At 43.2% G+C, this 20838-nt stretch overlaps 2 protein-coding genes across 2 annotated transcripts; one reads left to right on the top strand and one right to left on the bottom strand.

Annotated features, from left to right (window-relative positions):
* Positions 1-215: 215 nt before the first annotated feature.
* LOC132692846 (uncharacterized) lies at positions 216-9275 on the bottom strand. Its single transcript, XM_081795445.1, has 2 exons — positions 9124-9275; positions 216-1224 (listed from the first exon to the last, which is right to left on the bottom strand). Exons 1-2 carry the CDS (start codon positions 9273-9275, stop codon positions 441-443), a joined length of 936 nt encoding a protein of 311 aa, XP_081651571.1. The 3' UTR covers positions 216-440.
* A 9356-nt stretch (positions 9276-18631) lies between these two features.
* LOC132691458 (ubiquitin carboxyl-terminal hydrolase 17-like protein 6) lies at positions 18632-20497 on the top strand. The gene has a single exon (XM_060652783.3). The coding sequence runs from the start codon at positions 18847-18849 to the stop codon at positions 20452-20454; it is 1608 nt and encodes a 535-aa protein (XP_060508766.3). The 5' UTR covers positions 18632-18846; the 3' UTR covers positions 20455-20497.
* The last annotated feature ends 341 nt before the right edge of the window (positions 20498-20838 follow it).

A 20838-nucleotide genomic window follows, 5' to 3' on the forward strand; every position in this document is an offset into this window, starting at 1 on the left:
TTCACGGACTTTTCTTACGCTCACACCAGGTGTTTGGCTAAATATTCTTTCGCAGTGATTACAGACCAAAGGGTTCTCCCGTGTGGAGTTTGCTCATGTTTGACAAGAATTCCCGGTAAGTGCTCTAGTATCTTTCAAGTTGAGCGCTTTGCTGGAAACATCTGTGTCATTATACTTACAGCATAAGTTCTGCTGTGTTATCTAAGGTCAGACCAGTGACTAAAGGCTTTGCCATGTGGACGGCATACATATGAATTCACTTCCAAATGCAAATACATTTCTTGAGGGAGGAGTATGAGGACTGAAGCATTTCCCATATTGACTGCAGGCCGTTTCTTCAATATGTGCATCCTGTGGTGAGTGTCACTGTGAAAGCTGTGACTGACACTTCTTCCACGTTCATTGCATCTGTAAAACCGTGTCGTCTCAGGTCGGAATACTTACTGAGGGCACTCATGATTTTCTCCACGGGGATGGGTTCCCTCATGTCGTCTAAGGGAAGAATAATGGCTGAAGGCTTTCCCACATAGCTGACATGCATATGGTTGCTCTCCAGTGTGCGTTCTCTTGTGTCGTCGAAGGTTAGAATATTGACTGAAGGCATTCCCACACTGGTGACATTCATATGGCTTCTCCCCTGTGTGTGTTCTCTCGTGCCGTCTGAGTTCTGAACCTTGAATGAAGGCTTTCCCACACAGAAGACACACATGTGGTTTATCTCCAGTGTGGATTCTCTTGTGCTGGCTAAGGCCAGAGCTCTGACTAAACGTTTTCTTACATTCATGACATTGGAAACATTTCTCTCCAGAATGAATTCTCTCGTGTTTTCTAAGGTAGGATCTGTGACTGAAAGCTTTCTTACATAGATGGCATTCGTATGATTTCTTTCTTGTGTGAATATTCTCATGCTGTCTCAGGTACGAATTCTGACGAAAAGCTTTCCCACACACATGGCACTCATATGGCCGCTCCCCTGTGTGTGTTTGGTTGTGGTTTCTAAGGTCAGAGCTTTGCACAAAGCCTTTCCCACAAAGATGGCATTTAAATGGTTTCTCTCCAGTGTGGATCCTCTCATGTCTCCTAAGGCAAAAGCAATTACTAAAGGCTTTCCCACACACATGACATTTATATAATTTGCCTTGTGTGTGAATTTGGTTATGTCGAGTAAGGGATGATTGTTCACTAAGTGATTTTCGACACTGTTTGCTGATGTAACGTTTCCTCCTGAGGTGAATTAACAAATGTTGAGTCAATGCAGATCTCTGAGTAAATGCATCACCCAAATCAGTGCATTCAATAGGATTCTCTGGAGCAAGAGATTTATGCTTTGGGTAGAAGACAAAAGTTGGTTAATGGTTTGCCCACATACATGCATACATTTATTTTTCTACCTATAAATTCTAGAGTAGCAAATAATAATAGCATCCTATTAAAATATTTTCAATGTTAGTTGCATACACATGTTGCTACTCCCCTGTAGGCACCACTATTTTCTCTTTTTTAGTATCCCAACCTCAGAGTTATCAGATTAACTTTGAAGAGTATATATATTTCAAATATGAGGTAATAAGCAATGTTTATGCAATTGTCTCTTTCCCTCTTTTTTTTTTTTTTTTTTTTTTTAGATCTCAGGTTATTATTCATTCACTTGAACTCATGTTAATTTCTTCACTGATTTAAAACTACCCAAAACTTTTTGCCCGGAAAGAGCTTAATCCTAACTTAATTACATGCAGGCAATTGTGCTCAATTATCAACTTATCTCATTACCTTTAGGCCTTTAGTTTGGATGTCTAGGGACTATCCCCATGAAACTTACCTTTGGCACAGTCAGGGCCATGCCCTTCTTGTGGATATGTCGTGTTAATATCATTTTTTGTTTTTTGTGGAGACTTTCCATGTCTAGAATAATTGAAAAAATATAAATTGTTAGAATGGCATTAGTGGAATAAAAATGTAGAAAATCACCAAAGTCCAGATGAGTATCTTTCAGAAATTGGCACTCAGCTGGGAAAGTGTGCCAAACGAATACTCTAGGTCATAGAAACATTTTAAAGTTCATTGTCAGTTAGAAAAAAATGAGGATTGGGAAAATTAGGAAAATGGCAGCATAGGAGGACACTGGGCTCACTGCATCCTGCTGATCACTCAGATTCCACCCACATCTGCCTAAATAACCCAGAAAACCACCAGAAGACTAGCAAAATGCACTCTCCAGAGCCAAGCGTGGACAAGAGGCCCATGGAAGAGGGTAGGAAGGGTGGAGAGGTGGTGAGCACTACACGGACCTGTGGGAGGGAGATGGGGCAGTGGAGGGGCAGCTCACCCAGCAAGGCAGAGCCCCCGAGTCTGGCTTGCAAAAGCAGAGGGGCCAGACAGAGTGAGTTCTAACAGCCAGTGGGACTTAACATCTGGAATGTTAAAAGTCAACAGTTCTGCTCGGAGAGTGGGGAGGGCAAGAGGACACCTGGAGGGAGAGTTGTTGAGCCCAGGAAGACAGAACTCAGATCGGTGGGAAACAAAGGCACTGGCCAGTGCCATCTCCCTCTCCCATCCCCCAGCCAAAATCCCAAAGGGAACCAGTTCCTGTCACCAAACTTGCTTACACCATGCAAACGCCCAAAGCTGTGCTTCTGTGGATCCATCCCTCTGATGGCTCTGCCTCCCTCCTGGTGTTGCCGGGCTCCTCCCAAAGGGGACCACCAATGGCAAAGTGAGCTAAGCCTGCCCCTCCCGCCCCTGTGCACCTTGCGGATCATCCACCCTGGCTAATACGCCAGATCCCATTGAAGAAGCACCATAAGCCTGGCAGTGTGCAAAGAGCCCAGACAGGGGCCACACCACTCCACAGTGAGTCCTGCCGCTGGGAGAAGGGAAGATAAGGTACATGCCAGTCTGACTGTGGCCCCAGTGGTGGGCTGAGAGGAGACATCAGGTCTGACTCTGGTCCTACCTACCAACACAAGTTACTCAGGATAGCACAGGAGAAGTGCCCTGCAGTTTGGAGCCACTGCAGGGACTACCCAAAATGATGAAACGGAAGAACTCTCCTCAAAAGAAACTCCAGGAAGTAGCAACAGCTAACAAATTTATCAAAACCGATTTAAGCAATATAACAGAATGAGAATTAGAATAATAGTCATAAAATTAATCACTGGGCTTGAAAACAGCATAGACGACAGCAGAGAATCTATTGCTACAGAGGTCAAGGGACTAAAAAATAGTCATGAGGAGCTAAAAAATGCTATACATGAGGTGCAAAATAAAATGGAGGCGACCACAGCACAGATTGAAGAGGCAGAGGAGAGAATAGGTGAATTAGAATATAAAATTATGGAAAAAGAGGAAGTTGAGAAAAGAGAGATAAAAAAATTCAGGAGTAAGAGGGGAGAATTAGAGAACTAAGTGATGCAATCAAATGGAACAATATCCGTATAATAGGAATTCCAGAGGAGGAAGAGAGAGAGAAAGGGGCTGAAGGTGTACTTGAACAAACCATAGCTGAGAACTTCCCTGATCTGGGGAAGGAAAAACGCATTGAAATCCAAGAGGCACAGAGAACTCCCTTCAGACGAAACTTGAATAGATCTTCTGCATGACATATCATAGTGAAACTGGAAAAATACAAGGATAAAGAGACAATTCTGAAAGCGGCTAGGGATAAACAAGCTCTAACCTACAAAGGGAGACCCATAAGACTAGTGGAAGACCTATCTATTGAAACTTGGCAGGCCAGAAAGGAGTGGCAGAAAATCTTCAATGTGATGCATAGAAAAAAGAAAAAGCAGCCAGATTCCTTTATCCAGCAAGTCTGTCATTCAGAATAGAAGGAGAGATAAAGGTCTTCCCAAACAAAAACTGATGGAATTCATCACCACTAAACCAGCCCTACAAGAGATCCTAAGGGGGATTCTGTGAGTGAAATGTTGCAAGGACCACAAACTACCAGAGACATCACTACAAGCATGAAACCTATAGACATCACGATGACTCTAAACCCATATCTTTCAATAATAACACTGAATGTAAATGGAATAAATGTGTGAACCAAAAGACATAGGGTATCAGAATGGATAAAAAAACAAGACCCATCTATTTGCTGTCTATAAGAGACTCATTTTAGACCTGAGGACACCTTCAGATGGAAAGTGAGGGGATGGAGAACTACCTATCATGCTACTGGAAATCAAAAGAAAGCTGGAGTAGCCATACTTATATCAGACAAACTGGACTTTAAATTAAAGGCTATAACAAGAGATGAAGAAGGGCTTTATATAATAATTATGGGGATTATCCATCAGGAAGAGATAACAATCATAAATGTCTATGTGCCGAATACGGGAGCCCCAAATATATAAAACAATCATAAGCTAAAAATGTGGTAATTTCAAGGGACTTTAATACTCCACTTACAACAATGGATATATCATCTAGACACAGGATCAATAAAGAAACAAGGGCCCTGAATGATACATTGGATCAGATGGACTCGACTGATATATTTAGAACTCTACATCCCAAAGCAACAGAATATACTTTCTTCTCAAGTGCACATGGAACATTCTCCAAGATAGATCACATACTGGGTCACAAACCAGCTCTTCATAATTATAAAAGAATTGAGATCATATCATGCGCACTTTCAGACCACAATGCTATGAAACTTGAAATCAACCACAGGAAAAAGTCTGGAAAACCTCCAAAAGCATGGAGGTTAAAGAACACCCTACTAAAGAATGAATGGGTCAACCAGGCAATTAGAGAAGAAATTAAAAAATATATGGAAACAAATGATAATGAAAATGCAACAATCCAAACGCTTTGGGATGCAGCGAAGGCAGTCCTGAGAGGAAAATACATTGCAATCCAGGCCTATCTCAAGAAACAAGAAAAATCCCAAATACAAAATATAACAGCACACCTAAAGGAACTAGAAGCAGAACAGCAAAGACACCCCAAACCCAGCAGAAGAAGAGAAATAATAAAGATCAGAGCAGAAATAAACAATATAGAATCTAAAAAAACTGTAGAGCATATCAATGAAACCAAGAGTTGGTTTTTTGAAAAAATAAACAAAATTGATAAACCTCTAGCCAGGCTTCTCAAAAAGAAAAGGGAGATGACCCAAATAGATAAATCATGAGTGAACATGGAGTTATTACAACCAATCCCTCAGAAATACAAGCAATTATCAGGGAATACTGTAAAAAAAAATATATGCCAACAAACTGGACAGCCTGGAAGAAATGGACAAATTCCTAAGCATTCACACACTTTCAAAACTCAAACAGGAAAAAATAGAAAGCTTTAACAGACCCATAACCAGTGAAGAAATTGAATCAGTTATCAAAAATCTCTCAACAAATAAGAGTCCAGGATGAGATGGCTTCCCTGGGGAATTCTACCAGACATTTAAAGCAGAGATAATACCTATCCTTCTCAAGCTGTTCCAAAAACCAGAAAGGGAAGGAAAACTTCCAGACTCATTCTATGAAGCTAGCATTACTTTGATTCTTAAACCAGAAAGAGACTCAGCAAAAAAAGAGAACTACAGGCCAATATCCCTGATGAATATGGATGCAAAAATTCTCAACAAGATACTAGCAAATCGAATTCAACAGCATATAAAAAGAATTCTTCACCATGATCAAGTGGGATTCATTCCTGGGATGCAGGGCTGGTTCAACATTTGCAAATCAATCAACGTGATACATCACATTAATAAAAGAAAACCATATGATCCTGTCAATTGATGCAGAAAAAGCATTTGACAAAATTCATCATCCTTTCTTAATAAAAACCCTCAATAAAGTCAGGATAGAAGGAACATACTTAAACATCATAAAAGCCATTTATGAAAAGCCCACAGCTAATATCATCCTCAATGGGGAAAAACTGAAATCTTTCCCCCTGAGATCAGGAACACCACAGGGATGTCCACTCTCACCACTGTTGTTTAACATAGTGTTGGAAGTGCTAGCATCAGCAATCAGACAACAAAAGGAAATCAAAGGCCTCAAAATTGGCAAAGATGAAGTCAAGCTTTCACTTTTTGCAGATGACATGATATTATACATGGAAAACCTGATAGACTCCACCAAAAGTCTGCTAGAACTGATACATGAATTCAGCAAAGTCGCAGGATACAAAATCAATGTACAGAAATAGGTTGCATTCTTATATACTAATAATGAAGCAACAGAAAAAGAAACTGATCCCACTCACAATTGCACCAAGAAGCATAAAATACCTAGGAATAAATCTAACCAAAGATGTAAAAGATCTCTATGCTGAAAACTATAGAAAGCTTATGAAGGAAATTGAAGATATAAAGAAATGGAAAAACATTCCATGCTCATGGATTGGAAGAATAAATATTGTTAAAATGTCAATACTACCCAAAGCTATCTACACATTCAATGCAATCCCAATCAAAATTGCACCAGCATTCTTCTCGAAGCTAGAACAAGCAATTCTAAAATTTGTATGGAACCACTAAAACCCCCAAATAGCCAAAGTAATATTGAGGAAGAAGACCAAAGCAGGAGGCATCACAATCCCAGACTTTAGCCTCTATTACAAAGCTGTAGTCATCAAGACAGCATGGTATTGGCACAAAAACAGACACATAGACCAATGGAATAGAATAGAGACTCCAGAATTGGACCCACAAACGTATGGCCAACTAATCTTTGACAAAGCAGGAAAGAATATCCAATGGAGAAAAGACAGTCTCTTTAACAAATGGTGCTGGGAGAACTGCACAGCAACATGCAGAAGGATGAAACTAGACCACTATCTTACACCATTCACAAAAATAAACTCAAAATGGATAAAGGACCTGAATGTGAGTCAGGAAACCATCAAAACCCTAGAGGAGAAAGCAGGAAAAAACATCTCTGACCTCAGCTGTAGCAATTTCTTACTTGACACATCTTCAAAGTCAAGGGAATTAAAAGCAAAAATGAACTATTGGGACCTCATGAAGATAAAAATCTTCTGCACTGCAAAGGAAACAATCAACAAAACTTAAAGGCAACCGACGGAATGGGAAAAGATATTTACAAATGACATATCAGACAAAGGACTAGTATCCAAAATCTATAAAGAACTCACCAAACTCCACACCCGAAAAGCAAATAATCCAGTGAAGAAATGGGCAGAAAACATGAATAGATACTTCTCTAAAGAAGACATCCAGATGGCCAACAGGCACATGAAAAGATGCTCAAAGTCGCTCCTCGTCAGGGAAATACAAATCAAAACCACACTCAGATACCACCTCACGCCAGCATGGCTAAAATGAACAAATCAGGAGACTATAGATGCTGGCGAGGATGTGGAGAAATGGGAACCCTCTTGCACTGTTGGTGGGAATGCAAACTCGTGCAGCCACTCTGGAAAACAGTGTGGAGGTTCCTCAAAAAATTAAAAAATAGATCTACCTTATGACCAAGCAATAGCACTGCTAGGAATTTACCTAAGGGATACAGGAGTACTGATGCATAGGGGCACTTGTACTCCAATGTTTATAGCAGCACTTTCAACAATAGCCAAATTATGGAAAGAACCTAAATGTCCATCAACTGATGAATGGATAAAGAAGTTGTGGTTTATATACACAATGGAATACTTCGTGGTAATGAGAAAGAATGAAATATGGCCTTTTGTAGCAACGTGGATGGAACTGGAGAATGTTATGCTAAGTGAAATAAGCCATACAGAGAAAGACAGATACCATATGTTTTCACTCTTATGTGGATCCTGAGAAACTTAACAGAAGACCATGGGGGAGGGGAAGGAAAAAAAAAGTTAGAGAGGGAGGGAGCCAAACCATAAAAGACTCTTAAATACTGAGAACAAACTGAGGGTTGATAGAGGGTGGGAGGGAGGGGAGGGTGGGTGATGGCCATTGAGGAGGGCACCTGTTGGGATGAGCACTGGGTGTTGTATGGAAACCAATCTGACAAGAAATTTCATACTAATAAAAAAAAGAAAAAAATGAGGATTGTTTATGCGAAAGATGTAAAGTGGTGGAAAGATGTTGGGTCAGCAAATGGTTGCAAAAATCTTTAAATAGGAGGATCAGGACCGCTACACCAATGTTTCACTGCAGTAATTGCATGAATATCCTTTTCTCTAAAGAGAAAGACAGGGGGAAGAGGACACATGCATTGTGATTGATTTATGCAAGGATTGTAACCACATGAGGAATTTTCCCCCAATGTCCTCACTTTTGTTTTAGAAAGTATCACTCACTGGACAAAATCTTCAGTGGGTATTTCTAAAGGACACACTCACAGTAGGCACCTGCTCCTCCTGACCCACAGGTCCCTGCTGCTCACCTGGACTGTGCTCTTGGAGAAACCCAGTTCCTTCACTCTGCAGCTCTCCTTCTTGCTCCAACCGGAAGGATCTTTTGCAGCTATTATTCTCTGTTGGGGGGTGGTGGGAGGAAGGGGAAGTATATGGATTTTGAGTTCTGTGCATATTAATCTTTGCTATAACCAAGTCCAGGGCAGGATTTACCAAGGACGAATGAAGAGATGATGGAAGGTCAGCTGTAATGACACCTTCAACAGAAACCACACTGAAGGTCCTTCATCAGACCAGGAGGAAATCCAGGCTGGAGGCAAAAACAATGGAACATGCTAGATGCTGATACCCGCCCACAAGTTCAGAGAAAGAATGCAGAATCCTCAGTCTTCTCCAAATGGGAGAGAATCAATATCTCCACAGTGGGTTAAAAATTATTTTCAAACACATCCAATAAATATAAGAGCCACAAGAATAATCAAAATTATGTTATTTTCACAACTCTGGTCTCATTATTCCACATAATGACTAAAACAGTCATTATTTTTCAAATGTTTAATCAACTTATGAATTAAAATATCCAGTGAATTTCCAGTTCCATTTTGAATGCTGGAGACTGAGTACCAAGAAAGATATGAACTTGTGGTCAAGATTGCAATCTAGTGATGCCAAAAAGTACAAGGTGAAGAAACATCTTCCTTTTACATAGTTATGAGTTACGAAAGAATCAGAGCAGCATTTGGAGTGGGATATGGGGAGCTGTTCTAGATATTTACTCAATTAGTGAATGGATGGACGCAAACATACATGTTGGCAGACTCACCCAGAAAGATCAGATGATTGATACTTTCCAGCATCACATCTCTGAACAGCTTTCTCTGGGATGCGCTCAGCAGGGCCCACTCTTCCTTGGTGAAGTCTACAGCTATATCTTCAAATGTCACTGATTCCTGAAACATCATGGATATTCTGGTTTAGACAGAGCACTCCCTACCGATGTCAGAGTAGGAGGGTTGAGATGACAGCACTGAGGAAGGAGGTAGAGGAGCTGGGTGTGTAGAAAGATCAATATATATTTTGGGGGGTCCCGTCAGTTCACTGTCAGTGCGGAGCTTTTGGATATGTTTACAGAGATCTACACACTCTGACTTCATAATACTTTATTAAAGAAAATCGCATGAAGTGTGGTGTCATACAACCTGGATGTGTCTCAATAACCTGGTGATTAGAACTTTCTGACAGGTGATTATAAAGTATTTGCCTGAGGGGCACCTGGGTGGCTCAGTCAGTTAAGTGACCAATTCTTGATTTCAGCTCAGGTCATTATCTCACAGTCATGAGATCAAGCCCCACATCAGGCTCTGCAAATCTTGGGATTCTCTCTCTCTCTCTCTCTCTCTCTCTCTGCGTCTCCCCAACTTGTTCTCTCTCTCTCTCTCTCTCTCTCTCTCTCTCTCAAAAAATAAACATAAAAATTCATAACTAAAACTTTCTTCCCTATTAATTTCAAGTAACTCTACAGATTCATCAAAAGACAAATAATAACTATGGTGTGCTGCTTTTAAACCATAATCATTGGCTTAATTTATTCTCTATATAAACTTCTTGTCCCCCATCTACAAAGTGGTTTATTCACATGTTATGAATGTTGAAGAATCCAAGGCATATATGTAGGGAGCGTTTCCTGTCTAGCAACCCTGCACTAAATATAAGACATTATTGATCACTAAAATGTCAGAAAAGCTTGAAGGAATCATCAGCATTCCTCAGAACTGAACAAGATTCATAGATGGCTCTCTTCATGCTACAGAACTGAAGTGTTCCTAACACAAGCAGCATGAGCCAGGGTCCTCTGAAATGGCTGTGCTGAGGACAGTCTTGCCCTGACCAGTCCTATGCCACGAGGACTCCCAATCCCAATCTTTTCTGGGACCTCAGACACCAGTTATCACTGTTTCTCTTGTATCTTTACTTGTCTCCATGCTAAAGGATAATGGAAACCTCATGACTTGTTTGGGTCTATCCAAACAAGTTTTTCAGAAATTTATTCAGGAACCTAATTTTATTCTACCTACTATACTCTCTCTCCTTTAGGTGTGTGTAGTGCAATTAAGAAAATACTCCTCCTTCCAAATTCTTTCCAGTTGTCAAATATGGATGAAAGGTTGATTACTAAGAGGTAAAAATGTGTGATTGGGGACAAGCATGATAGTGGTGGTTTAGTTATATTTTTAAAAATTTTTCAGAAGTGTAAATTCTAATAACTGTATGAGAAAGTACAATAGAATACAATGCAATAAGATGGAGGAAAAAAAACTGATTCTTCAGTCTTTCTAAACCTCTATCCTGTTCCTCTCAACACTGAACAAGACTCACACCAGGTCTTGTAACACCGGATTAATTATAGTCACATGCTGAAACACCCACCTCCCTATAGGACTATATTCTTCTCGCTCTTCTCTAGCACTTTCAATCACCACCATCCTAAGCCTATTCCATCCAAAAATATGGTTAATGAGTGAATTATCTGTCACTGGGGCCATGGGCTGGATGAGAGAAGGAAGACTTCTCTTATCTCTTCTGTAAATACACAAGCTTAATGGAAGCTCTCATAAATTTGCATAATGTTAAGAAGGGAATTCATTATCGATAAGTTCCTGATGGATAATAACTATCCCAGAATGCTGGGGAAATTAGAGCACAGATGCCTCAACATCACCCGATTCAGCTTGCAACATGCATGCCAATAGGAAACACTGCCCATCATATGGCACTAGGGTGTAATTTCAGCAGAAAGATGCAGTCCCGACTCACCGGTGCCTGCATTGTCGACAAGTCAGTTGCCAGGTATCTTTCTCTGGGTTCTCACTCACAGACAGTCCAAGCACTAAGCAGGCAAAGCTGAGGATGGAGAAAGAAGTCATGAGATCCTGTACTGTGCACAATTTCCAGACTCACCTGTCAGGAAGCCCCAGACCTTCACCTGGGTGTGACCCCCTAGCCCAACAAACCACAAGTGGTGCACTCTAAGAACAGGGTGTAAGAGGTCACTCCTATCCCAGGGTCAAATGTCAGATTATAGCTGTGATTGAAAATAAAGGTCAAAATACAGATCTCTTACAAATCAGAACATGATAAAGATTGCGTTGTGTGCATTCAGTAGCCTATGGCATTCAGAATTCTTCAGTTCCCTTCCTGATTCCAGAGCAGAGTGCTTCCTGACTCATGACACACATAGGGTTTGTTTTCCACCTGTAGATGAACACTGCGGAATTTCTCAGATTTCGTTTTTCTTGCTGTATGCCCTAGCAATGGTTCTCCAGTATCCATGGCAGCTCTCTGAAGCCTCAGTCCCCTCCTGCTCTCTGGTCCCCCCTAGACTTGGATATCAAGCAACTAAGATTACAATGGTGTTAATCAATTCATGGACTTTTATAAACCAATTTTCCCCTGACATCAAGAATAACTGAATGTATTTCATGGAGAAATAATGCAAAAGCATCATGAACAAAGGGATCATTAACTCACCCTTTGCACCTGAGGTTCGGGGAAAAAAAAGAAAGTCAAATTTGTATAAAATGTGATTGTGCCCTTTCAGACTTACATATATTTGCCTATTTAGTCTCCACAGTAACCATGCTAATTGAAGTCTATTTATTACTTGATGAAATCCATAGAAAGAAATTAATTCAGAAAAGCAGAAAATGAAGTATTTACAATGAAAAATTATAGAAACATAAGATGTAGATCACTGTGCCAATGGAACTTCCTAAGGTAAAGTAAATACCCCATATCTGCATTGTACAATACAGTAACTGCCAGACCAAGTGGTTATAGGATACTTGAAATCTTGCCAGTGCTGCTGAGATCTGAAGGTCAGTTATTTAATTTTATGACTTTATTTTTTTAATATTTGTTTGTTTGTTTGTTTGTTTTGAGAGAGAGAGAGAGACAGAGTGCGAGGGGGGAAGAGGCAGAAAGAGAGGGAGACACAGAATCCAAAGAGACTCGAACTCACGAGCCATGAGATCATGACCTGAAGTCGGATGCTTAACTGACTGAGCCATCCAGGTGCCCCTAATTTTACGATTTTACAGCTTATAGTCACACGTGGCTGGTAGTTGTTTTGTTGGAAAACAAAGATTTAGGATCTTAGGGTAGGCGGTTAAAATAATTAAGTAGATTCTGGGGCGCCTGGGTGGCGCAGTCGGTTAAGCGTCCGACTTCAGCCAGGTCACGATCTCGCGGTCCGTGAGTTCGAGCCCCGCGTCAGGCTCTGGGCTGATGGCTCGGAGCCTGGAGCCTGTTTCCGATTCTGTGTCTCCCTCTCTCTCTGCCCCTCCCCCGTTCATGCTCTGTCTCTCTCTGTCCCAAAAATAAATAAAAAAACGTTGAAAAAAAAATAATTAAGTAGATTCAAGATCAATATGGGAAGGGGAGATAAATAGTCAGAAACAGGGAGTGAGAATGGTGGCCTAAATGTTGACACAATGAAATATAAAGATCATCAGAAGCTGCTTTGATTAGACAGATGTCTAGGGGTGCCTGGGTGGCTCAGTCGTTTGACTGTCTGACTCTTGATTTTGGCGCAGGTCATGATCTTGCATTTCATGGAATCGAGCCCCATGTCGGGCTCTACACTGAGTGAGGAGCCTGTTTGGGATTATCTCTCTCCCTCTCTCTCTGCACAACCCCCCCACCCCAAAATAAATAAATAAATAAACATTTTTTAAAAAATGATTTTAGACAGATGTCTAAAGAGAGACAGTATCTACAGAATTTTAAGGGGATGAGGCCAGCTCCCATGTCACTATGTGGAGAACTCACCAGAACCCAGAGTTGGAGGAGAGAGGGTGAAGCCAAACAGATTCTGTGGTGAGTTCCACAGGCAAGCAGCCGATTCCTCTTGTTCCACTCTTCTTCCAGTGTCCCAGACGTCTCCGTCTCTTCTCAAGGCAAATGCCTGGTTGACTTCCCTTTTATACTGGGAAAAACCCTTAGTAAACCTATTCAAGGGCAACATTCCAGGGTCACACCCTGACTAGATCCTAAACAGCTGCAGCCTGTGGGACACACCCTGTTCGATTTGATTGGATTCTCCACACTTATACAAAATTGCAGCCCTCACACCAAGTCAGACAGACAAGACATAAGGACACCTTGAAATGCCATTAGAGCATCCATTCATTCCTTGACTCATTCCTAAGTACTTTGGAGTGCATTCTGTGTACTGAGAAACACGGTATGTCTTGGAAATGAAGCACAGCATCAGACACAGTGGGATTCTACAGACACGAAACTGAGTGGAATATGGACTGAAAAACAAAATTTTTAAAAATGATTCCTTGACTGCTGGCCACTGGCCACATACTTTCAAGAGCATATTAACAATTTATTAATTATCCAAAGAAAATGGGGAACACAATTTTAGACATTGTTTCTTGGTTAGTGGGGAAATAAACAAGAGTGTTACTACATAATGGAATAGAGTAGATAATTTTGTTTCCATGTCATTCACAGTTGATTTACACATTTGAGTGAAATGCTTACAGTTGTAGAGATAAGCTCTTCTGGCTTAGAACTCCCTAAATTTCCAAGAGGAAATAATCAAACCAGAGGATACAGTAAGTGTTCCACATCTAAGGACATTTTGTCTCTTTCTCCAAAAATGCCCGGCAGTCCTGGTAAGCCACACACTCCAGTTCCTTCTTCCATGCTCACCGAAGAGCCTGTCCCACCTCTGGCATTACCATGCAGTCTCCATTGACCCTCCTTTCACATTCTTCAGATGGTGTATAAACGAGCTCACAAATGAAACAGGTAATTTAACCACTAGATTTAACATTGTCCTACACTTTCGCTCCCCTCCCTCAGAACAGCAAAGGAATGACTTTTAATCTCAGGTAATTTATTCCTGCACTTGTGTTTGGTACCTATTCTTTCCGGCTGTGTCATGAATTTTGTGCTATAATTTAAAGCGTATACACTTTATTTGAAAGTACTCCTTCTCAAGTCCATCCATTCTCTGAGCAATTCAACAAGTTGTGGCATCATTCAGCCTGAAATTTCAATTGGAAAAAAAAAAAAGAACAAGAACAACAAGGGCTCCTGGGTGGCTCAGTCAGTTAACTGTCCAACTTCGGCTCAGGTCATGATCTCGCAGTTTGTGGGTTCAAGCCCTGCATCAGGCTCTGTGCTAACAGCTCAGAGCCTGGAGCCTGCTTCAGATCCTGTCTCCCTCTCTCTCTGCCCTTCCCTGCTTGCATGCTCTCTCTCTCTTTCTCCCTCTCTCTCTCTCTCAAAAAATAAATAAACATTAAAAAAATTTAAAGAAGAAAACAAACAACAACGAAAATAAACTTCCGATTCCATTTACTTCCAACTGCTTCTCTTTCTCATCTTGTAATCCAAGGTGAGGAAGCATCCACTAACTGACTTTTCTCCTTATCCCACATGAATCTGATTTTCTGTCCCCATCAATTTATGGACATCTTTCTTGCTGACAATTCAAACGTTCTAATCAACAAAAAGGATGTCAAGGCATATCATCAGTCTTTATGTTATTTTCCTTTCTTTTTTTTAATTTTTAATTTTATTTAAATCCACGTTAGTTAACATATAGTGTAATAATGATTTCAGGAGTAGAATTTAGCGCTTCATCACTTACATACAACATCCAGTGCTCATCCCAACAAGTGCACTCCTTACGGCCCATCACCCATTTAGCCCAACCCCCACCCACCTCCACAACAGCAACTCTCAGTTCTCTGTATTTGAAAGCCTCTTAGGGTTTCCCTCCCTCTGTTTTTCTTATTTTTCCTTCCCTTCCTCTATGTTCATCTGTTGTGTTTCTTAAATTCCACATATAAGTGAAATAATAGGATACTTATCTTTCTCTAAATGACTTATTTCACTTAGCATAATGCACTCTGGTTCCATCCGCATTGTTGCAAATGGCAAGATTCCATTCTTTTTCATCACCGAGTAGTATTCCATTGTATATATACACGTCTTCTTTATCCATTTGTCAGTTGATGGACATTTGGGCTCTTTCCATAATTTGGCTATTGTTGATATTTATGTTATTTCCAACTTCAGCACACTTGGATCCCTTCTGTGTGTAAGCCGTATCTTCCCTGGAATCGTTTTACTGTTGCTACAGGTTAGGTTCTCAGAGAACAGACAGGACAGAGTTCAATGTGCTGGATGTTTACTAGGGAGTGATCTCGAGAGGAACATCTCTGGAAAGGCTGAGGAGAGAGAAGTCTAGCCTTACAGCATCAGCCCGACCGCACAGGTTGCTGTAGAACTAGCAGGGCCCTCATACTTGGCCTCAACTAAAACAAAGTGGCCAGACCTAGGTGTTCCCCACCTCCATCATTCACTGCTGGTCAGTAACTCTGGGGGCTGGGGGACTTGAGGCAGGTGGCTCTTGGCAGCTGAGTCAACCCCCGCACCTGCTGACAGCTCAAGTCCTCCAGGATGCCTGCTCATGGCTCCTACCATCCCGTGTCACCCCTGCAGATCACAGAGTAATAAGAATGATGCCCTACAATAACTGGTCCAGACAGGAAAATCTAGATGTCTGAGATCTATGGGTCTGGCAAGGACAGATATCAGGGATAGCAGCTAGAATACAAGGGTTGACAGAACCCTGGGAGATAAATCTCTGTCCTGGTGGTACTTCTGCCAGCCGGGTGTGGACTAAGCCCCTGCGTTCCTGGCATGGAGGCACACCCTATCATCCAGCTGTCCTCGCTCCTGAAAGGTGGTTTTTCAGGGTGCTGTACCAAGGCCCCTCGACATTTGCCCATAAGACTGTTCTTCCATGGTTGACACAGGATGACTCAAGTGCTCCCCTGGCTTGGCTCTCTATCGTGGCACATATTTCATTGTTAAATCTAGAGCTCTGACTCCAACTACCCCATGAGAACTGCTATCATTACCATGTCACTCAGGGAAAGCTGCCTTCTGATCTCCCCTCTCCTTAGGCTCATGATTATCATTAACATAATAATATAATCCCCTGATTATGATCATTATCATGATTGTTATTGTCATTCATCATTACTTTCATTATTACTTTTCTTCCTGCGAATTATTTTTGTAGTTGTTAATATACAAGCTTCAACAGAGTTTCTCCACAGGAAAGCAATTCCTGCTATACCACATAGGATTTATTTTTCTGAGGAGCATCCTGAAATATTCCAAGTCAGCCTCCAGAAGCGGGATCAACCCTTGATACCATGGAAGCCTCTGGAAGGGCATCCTTGGCACACTTTGTAAAGGTTAAATTGTACTGTAGGGCTAACGCTTAGCTTGAAAGATAACAGGGGCGCCTGGGTGGCGCAGTCGGTTAAGCGTCCGACTTCAGCCAGGTCACGATCTCGCGGTCCGTGAGTTCGAGCCCCGCGTCAGGCTCTGGGCTGATGGCTCGAAGCCTGGAGCCTGTTTCCGATTCTGTGTCTCCCTCTCTCTCTGCCCCTCCCCCGTTCATGCTCTGTCTCTCTCTGTCCCAAAAATAAATAAAAAAAAAAAAACGTTGAAAAAAAAGAAAGATAACAACTTTGTTCTGACACTGAAGGTCAAAAGATAACAACCTTGCTTTTACTCTTGTAAATCATACTTCATACTCTTATGAATCAGGCTTTACCAATGAAGGAAACAAAACCTCAAAAAAGAGCATCAGAGACAAGGTCAAAGAGATCCACTGGTTGCAACTTAGCAGCAGAAAGTCTAAAATAATCACCTCATTCGATAACTGTTTCTGACTCATCTGGCAACTGTTTCTAACTCATCTGGGAACTTTTTATCTGTTCTGTTCCCAGATAATGATAAAACGATGTGATCAGCTTTAAAAACTCTGTGCCCCGGCTGTTTGAAGCCCCACTCTTATCAAGAGTGTTGGTCCCGATCGGTCGGCCTTGCCTCTCATTGTAATAAACTTTGTTGCAACTGTCACTGTTGCCTGTAGCATTCTGTTTCAGGAGTCGAGTGGATGCAACAACTTCTTCTGATAAAATTTAACATCCCCTCTACAGCCCACCGGCTGCTTGTGCCAGCCTAGAAGCCCCAGAAAGTTGTCCTTCGACCAACAGAACTGCCACAAAATTCTTTTAGTCAAATCGGGGCCCCACAACCACTCTCACCTTCTTGGAAAGAAGGGAGATGGTGTCTCTGCCCATGGGAACGTCCACAAAAGCTCCTATATCTTATCTGGAGCCCTGGAACCACCATAGGTAAACATGGAGGTGCAAGAATGGCTTCCTAGGCCAGCCTGAGGCTCTGGATATCTTCTAAGTCCAGGATAGGCTGGTGCAGTACTGGAAGACACTTTGGAGACTGGGAGCTTCCATTCTGCACAACCCGCAAGTTTTCTAAGTCTTCATGGACAGTAATCTATCCAAAAAAAAAAAAAACATTTGGTGGACCCACATAGATTCTGGCTGGTGACAAGAAAGGTCTTCCAACATGATACCTGAGCTCCCTTTGGAAAATGATCCTTCACATTCCAGAAAACTAAATGTCCCACATTCCTTGACTCACTTGATGTTACTCTGGAAGCAAAGTGGATACTCGAAAAGAATTTCATCTGAAGTTGGAAACTGTCAAGTCAATCTGTCCAGAAATGGAACAATGATAATGAGAGAGGAGGAGAAAGTGCCGAAATGTGTGTCTATCCAATAAGGAAGGGAGGGGGAGGAGGAAGGCTGCGCTGAGTGGTCTCTCTGAAGAAGAGGGACCACACCCTAAGACTTTTAAATGAATCTCAAGTTTGTAGCTAATTGGATGACCTGTTCCTAGTCGGCTGGGTGGGGCAGGCTGTAAAGGGCTGAAAAGAGGGCCACAGCTGTCATTCAGAGACTGGCCTCTTTTTTAAAAAAATTTTTTAATGTTTATTTTTGAGACAGACACAGAGCATGAACAGGGGAGGGTCAAAGAAAGAGAGAGGGAGACACAGAATCCAAAGCAGGCTCCAAGCTCCAAACTGTCAGCACAGAGCTTGACGAGGGGCTCGAACTCACAGACGGTGAGATCATGACCTGAGATGGAGACAGAAGCTCAACTGACTGAGCCACCCAGGCGCCCCTGAGACTGGCCTCTTGATAGAACCATCACTGTGCAATGTGAGGCTCCACATGGGAGATCTTGTAAAAGCTGTTTCTGGAGACATGGAGACTACCTCTTCCATGGAAACCTCATGGAAATGCTCAAGTCAGTCTTTCCAGAAAAGGAGCAATGGAAATGAGGGAGGTGGAGAAAGTGGTGAAACGTGTGTGTGTGTGTGTGCCTCTTGAGGACGGAGGGGCAGGAGGAAGGCTGGGCTGAGTGGTCTGTCTGCAGAAGAGTGGCCACACCCTAAGACCCTTCATCCAACTCCAGCTGGTGGCTGATTGGATGACGTGGTCCTAGTCAGGTGGGTGGGGCGAGCTTTACGAGGGCTGAGGAGAGGGCCACAGCTATCATTCTGAGACTGGCCTCCTGAGAGAAGCATCGCTCTGCAACGTGAGGCTCCACGTTTCAGGAGACATGGAGACGCCCTCTTCCCACTGCCCAGAAGAGTCTCAGTTCCATGTCTTTCCAAACCTCAAACCTTGCGGGTCAAATACGGGTGGTGCTGAAGGCCACAGAGGACCCACTCTGCCTGAGAAGCCGTCACCGTCATCGCACACACCCTGCGACCTGCCGAACGGTTGGGCTCCCGCGTCAATAGGTCTGCCCCCCGCAAAGAAACCCGTGAGTTGGAGGAGACCTTCTGTGGTTGGGGCTGGCCTGCAGAACCTGGGGAACACGTGCTATGCGAATGCGGCGCTGCAGTGTCTGACGTACACACCACCCCTCGCCGGCTACATGCTGTCCCAGGAGCACTCCCGAAGCTGTGGGAGGCAGCCATTCTGCGTGCTGTGTGCTCTGCAGGCTCACGTGACCCGGGCCCTCTGCCGTCCGGGAGATGTGATCCGGCCTCCGCCAAAACTGCTCGCTGCCTTCCACACACACAGGCAGGAGGATGCCCATGAGTTTCTGATGTTCACTCTGGATGCTATGCAGCAAGCGTGTTTGCGTGAGGACAAGCCTTCAGAGCCTCAGGCTCAGGACGCCACCCTCATCCGGCAAATCTTTGGCGGGTACTGGAGGTCTCAAATCCAGTGTCTCCACTGCCAGGGTGTCTCCAGCACTTTGGACCCTTACCTGGACATTAGCCTGGATATCAGGGCGGCTCAGAGTGTGAGCCAAGCTTTGCAACACTTGGTGAAGCCCGAACAGTTGGATGGTGAAAATGCCTATCGTTGTAGTACTTGTCTCGACAAGGTACCCGCTTCCAAGACGTTGACTTTGCACACTTGCTCCAAGGTCCTGATGCTGGTATTGAAACGATTCTGCCATTTCACGGGCAGCAAACTGGCTAAGGAAGTGCAATATCCTGAGCGCCTTGACATGCGACGATACGTGTCTGGGCAGAACGGGGGGTCGCTGACTTATGTGCTCTATGCCGTGCTGGTGCACGCGGGCTGGAATTGTCACAGCGGACATTACTTCTGTTACATCAAAGCTGGGAACGGCCAGTGGTACAAAATGGATGATGCGAAGGTGACCGCCAGTGATGCGACGTCTGCCCTGAGCCAACATGCCTATGTCCTCTTTTACATCCAGAAGAGTGAATTGGAAAGAGACCGTGGGAGTGAGCCAGGTGCTGGGGAATCCACATCCCTCCAGGCTGACCACGCAGGCACGGCTGCGGCCCAAGGGGGGCCCGAAACCGACCCCGACATCGAGGTGCCACAATTGGAGGATCACGTGGAAGAGACACCACCGCCAGCAATCACGTTAGACCAGTGGAGATTCCTCCAAGAAAGCCACCGTCCCAAGTCTGAATTCAACCTCAGGAAATTAGAATTTGCCCTTCCCCCCGACACAGTCCTAATTCACCAGTCCAAATACAGAGACGAGATGGGAAAGGATCACCGTGAACCAAACATCTACCGGCTCAACAGTTCAGCCAGGGACATCCCACCTCAGAGGGCAACGGCCAGTAACCAAGTCCCTTGTCTCCCAGGCAGAGCCAGAGCTACCAAGAGGAAGAACAAGAAGGGACAGAGGTCTCAGGAAGCAGTGCAGGGATCCCACTACAGGCTTTGAGATACATGCCTGCCCACGTGCACACTCACCCGCCCTCACTCACTACTCACTCACTCACTCACTCACAGTCCCTTGTAGGCCATATTTTGTGTGTTGTAGGTGGGTGTGATCTGGACATGTGGAGGGACTATTCATCTGGCTGTATTCACAGGATATGGCGGTCAGCTTGGCCTGGAGATTCTTGAGCTTTAAGGCTGGCTTTCTATAATGATATTGGAGAGATTTGGAGGATTATGCTGGGTATTTGGAGGATTTCTCCCCTCCATGACACAGAGGAGAATTGGGGGCCAATCAGAGCTGAAAGGGATGTAGGGAGTGGCCAGCCAGGCCTGAAGAGTAGAAAAAAGGCTAAGCACCTGAAGTTCGTGAGAAAATGCCTGACAT

The sequence above is a fragment of the Panthera onca genome, chromosome B1 (assembly GCF_046562875.1).
Source record: "Panthera onca isolate mPanOnc1 chromosome B1, mPanOnc1 haplotype 2, whole genome shotgun sequence".
Lineage (NCBI taxonomy): Eukaryota > Metazoa > Chordata > Mammalia > Carnivora > Felidae > Panthera > Panthera onca.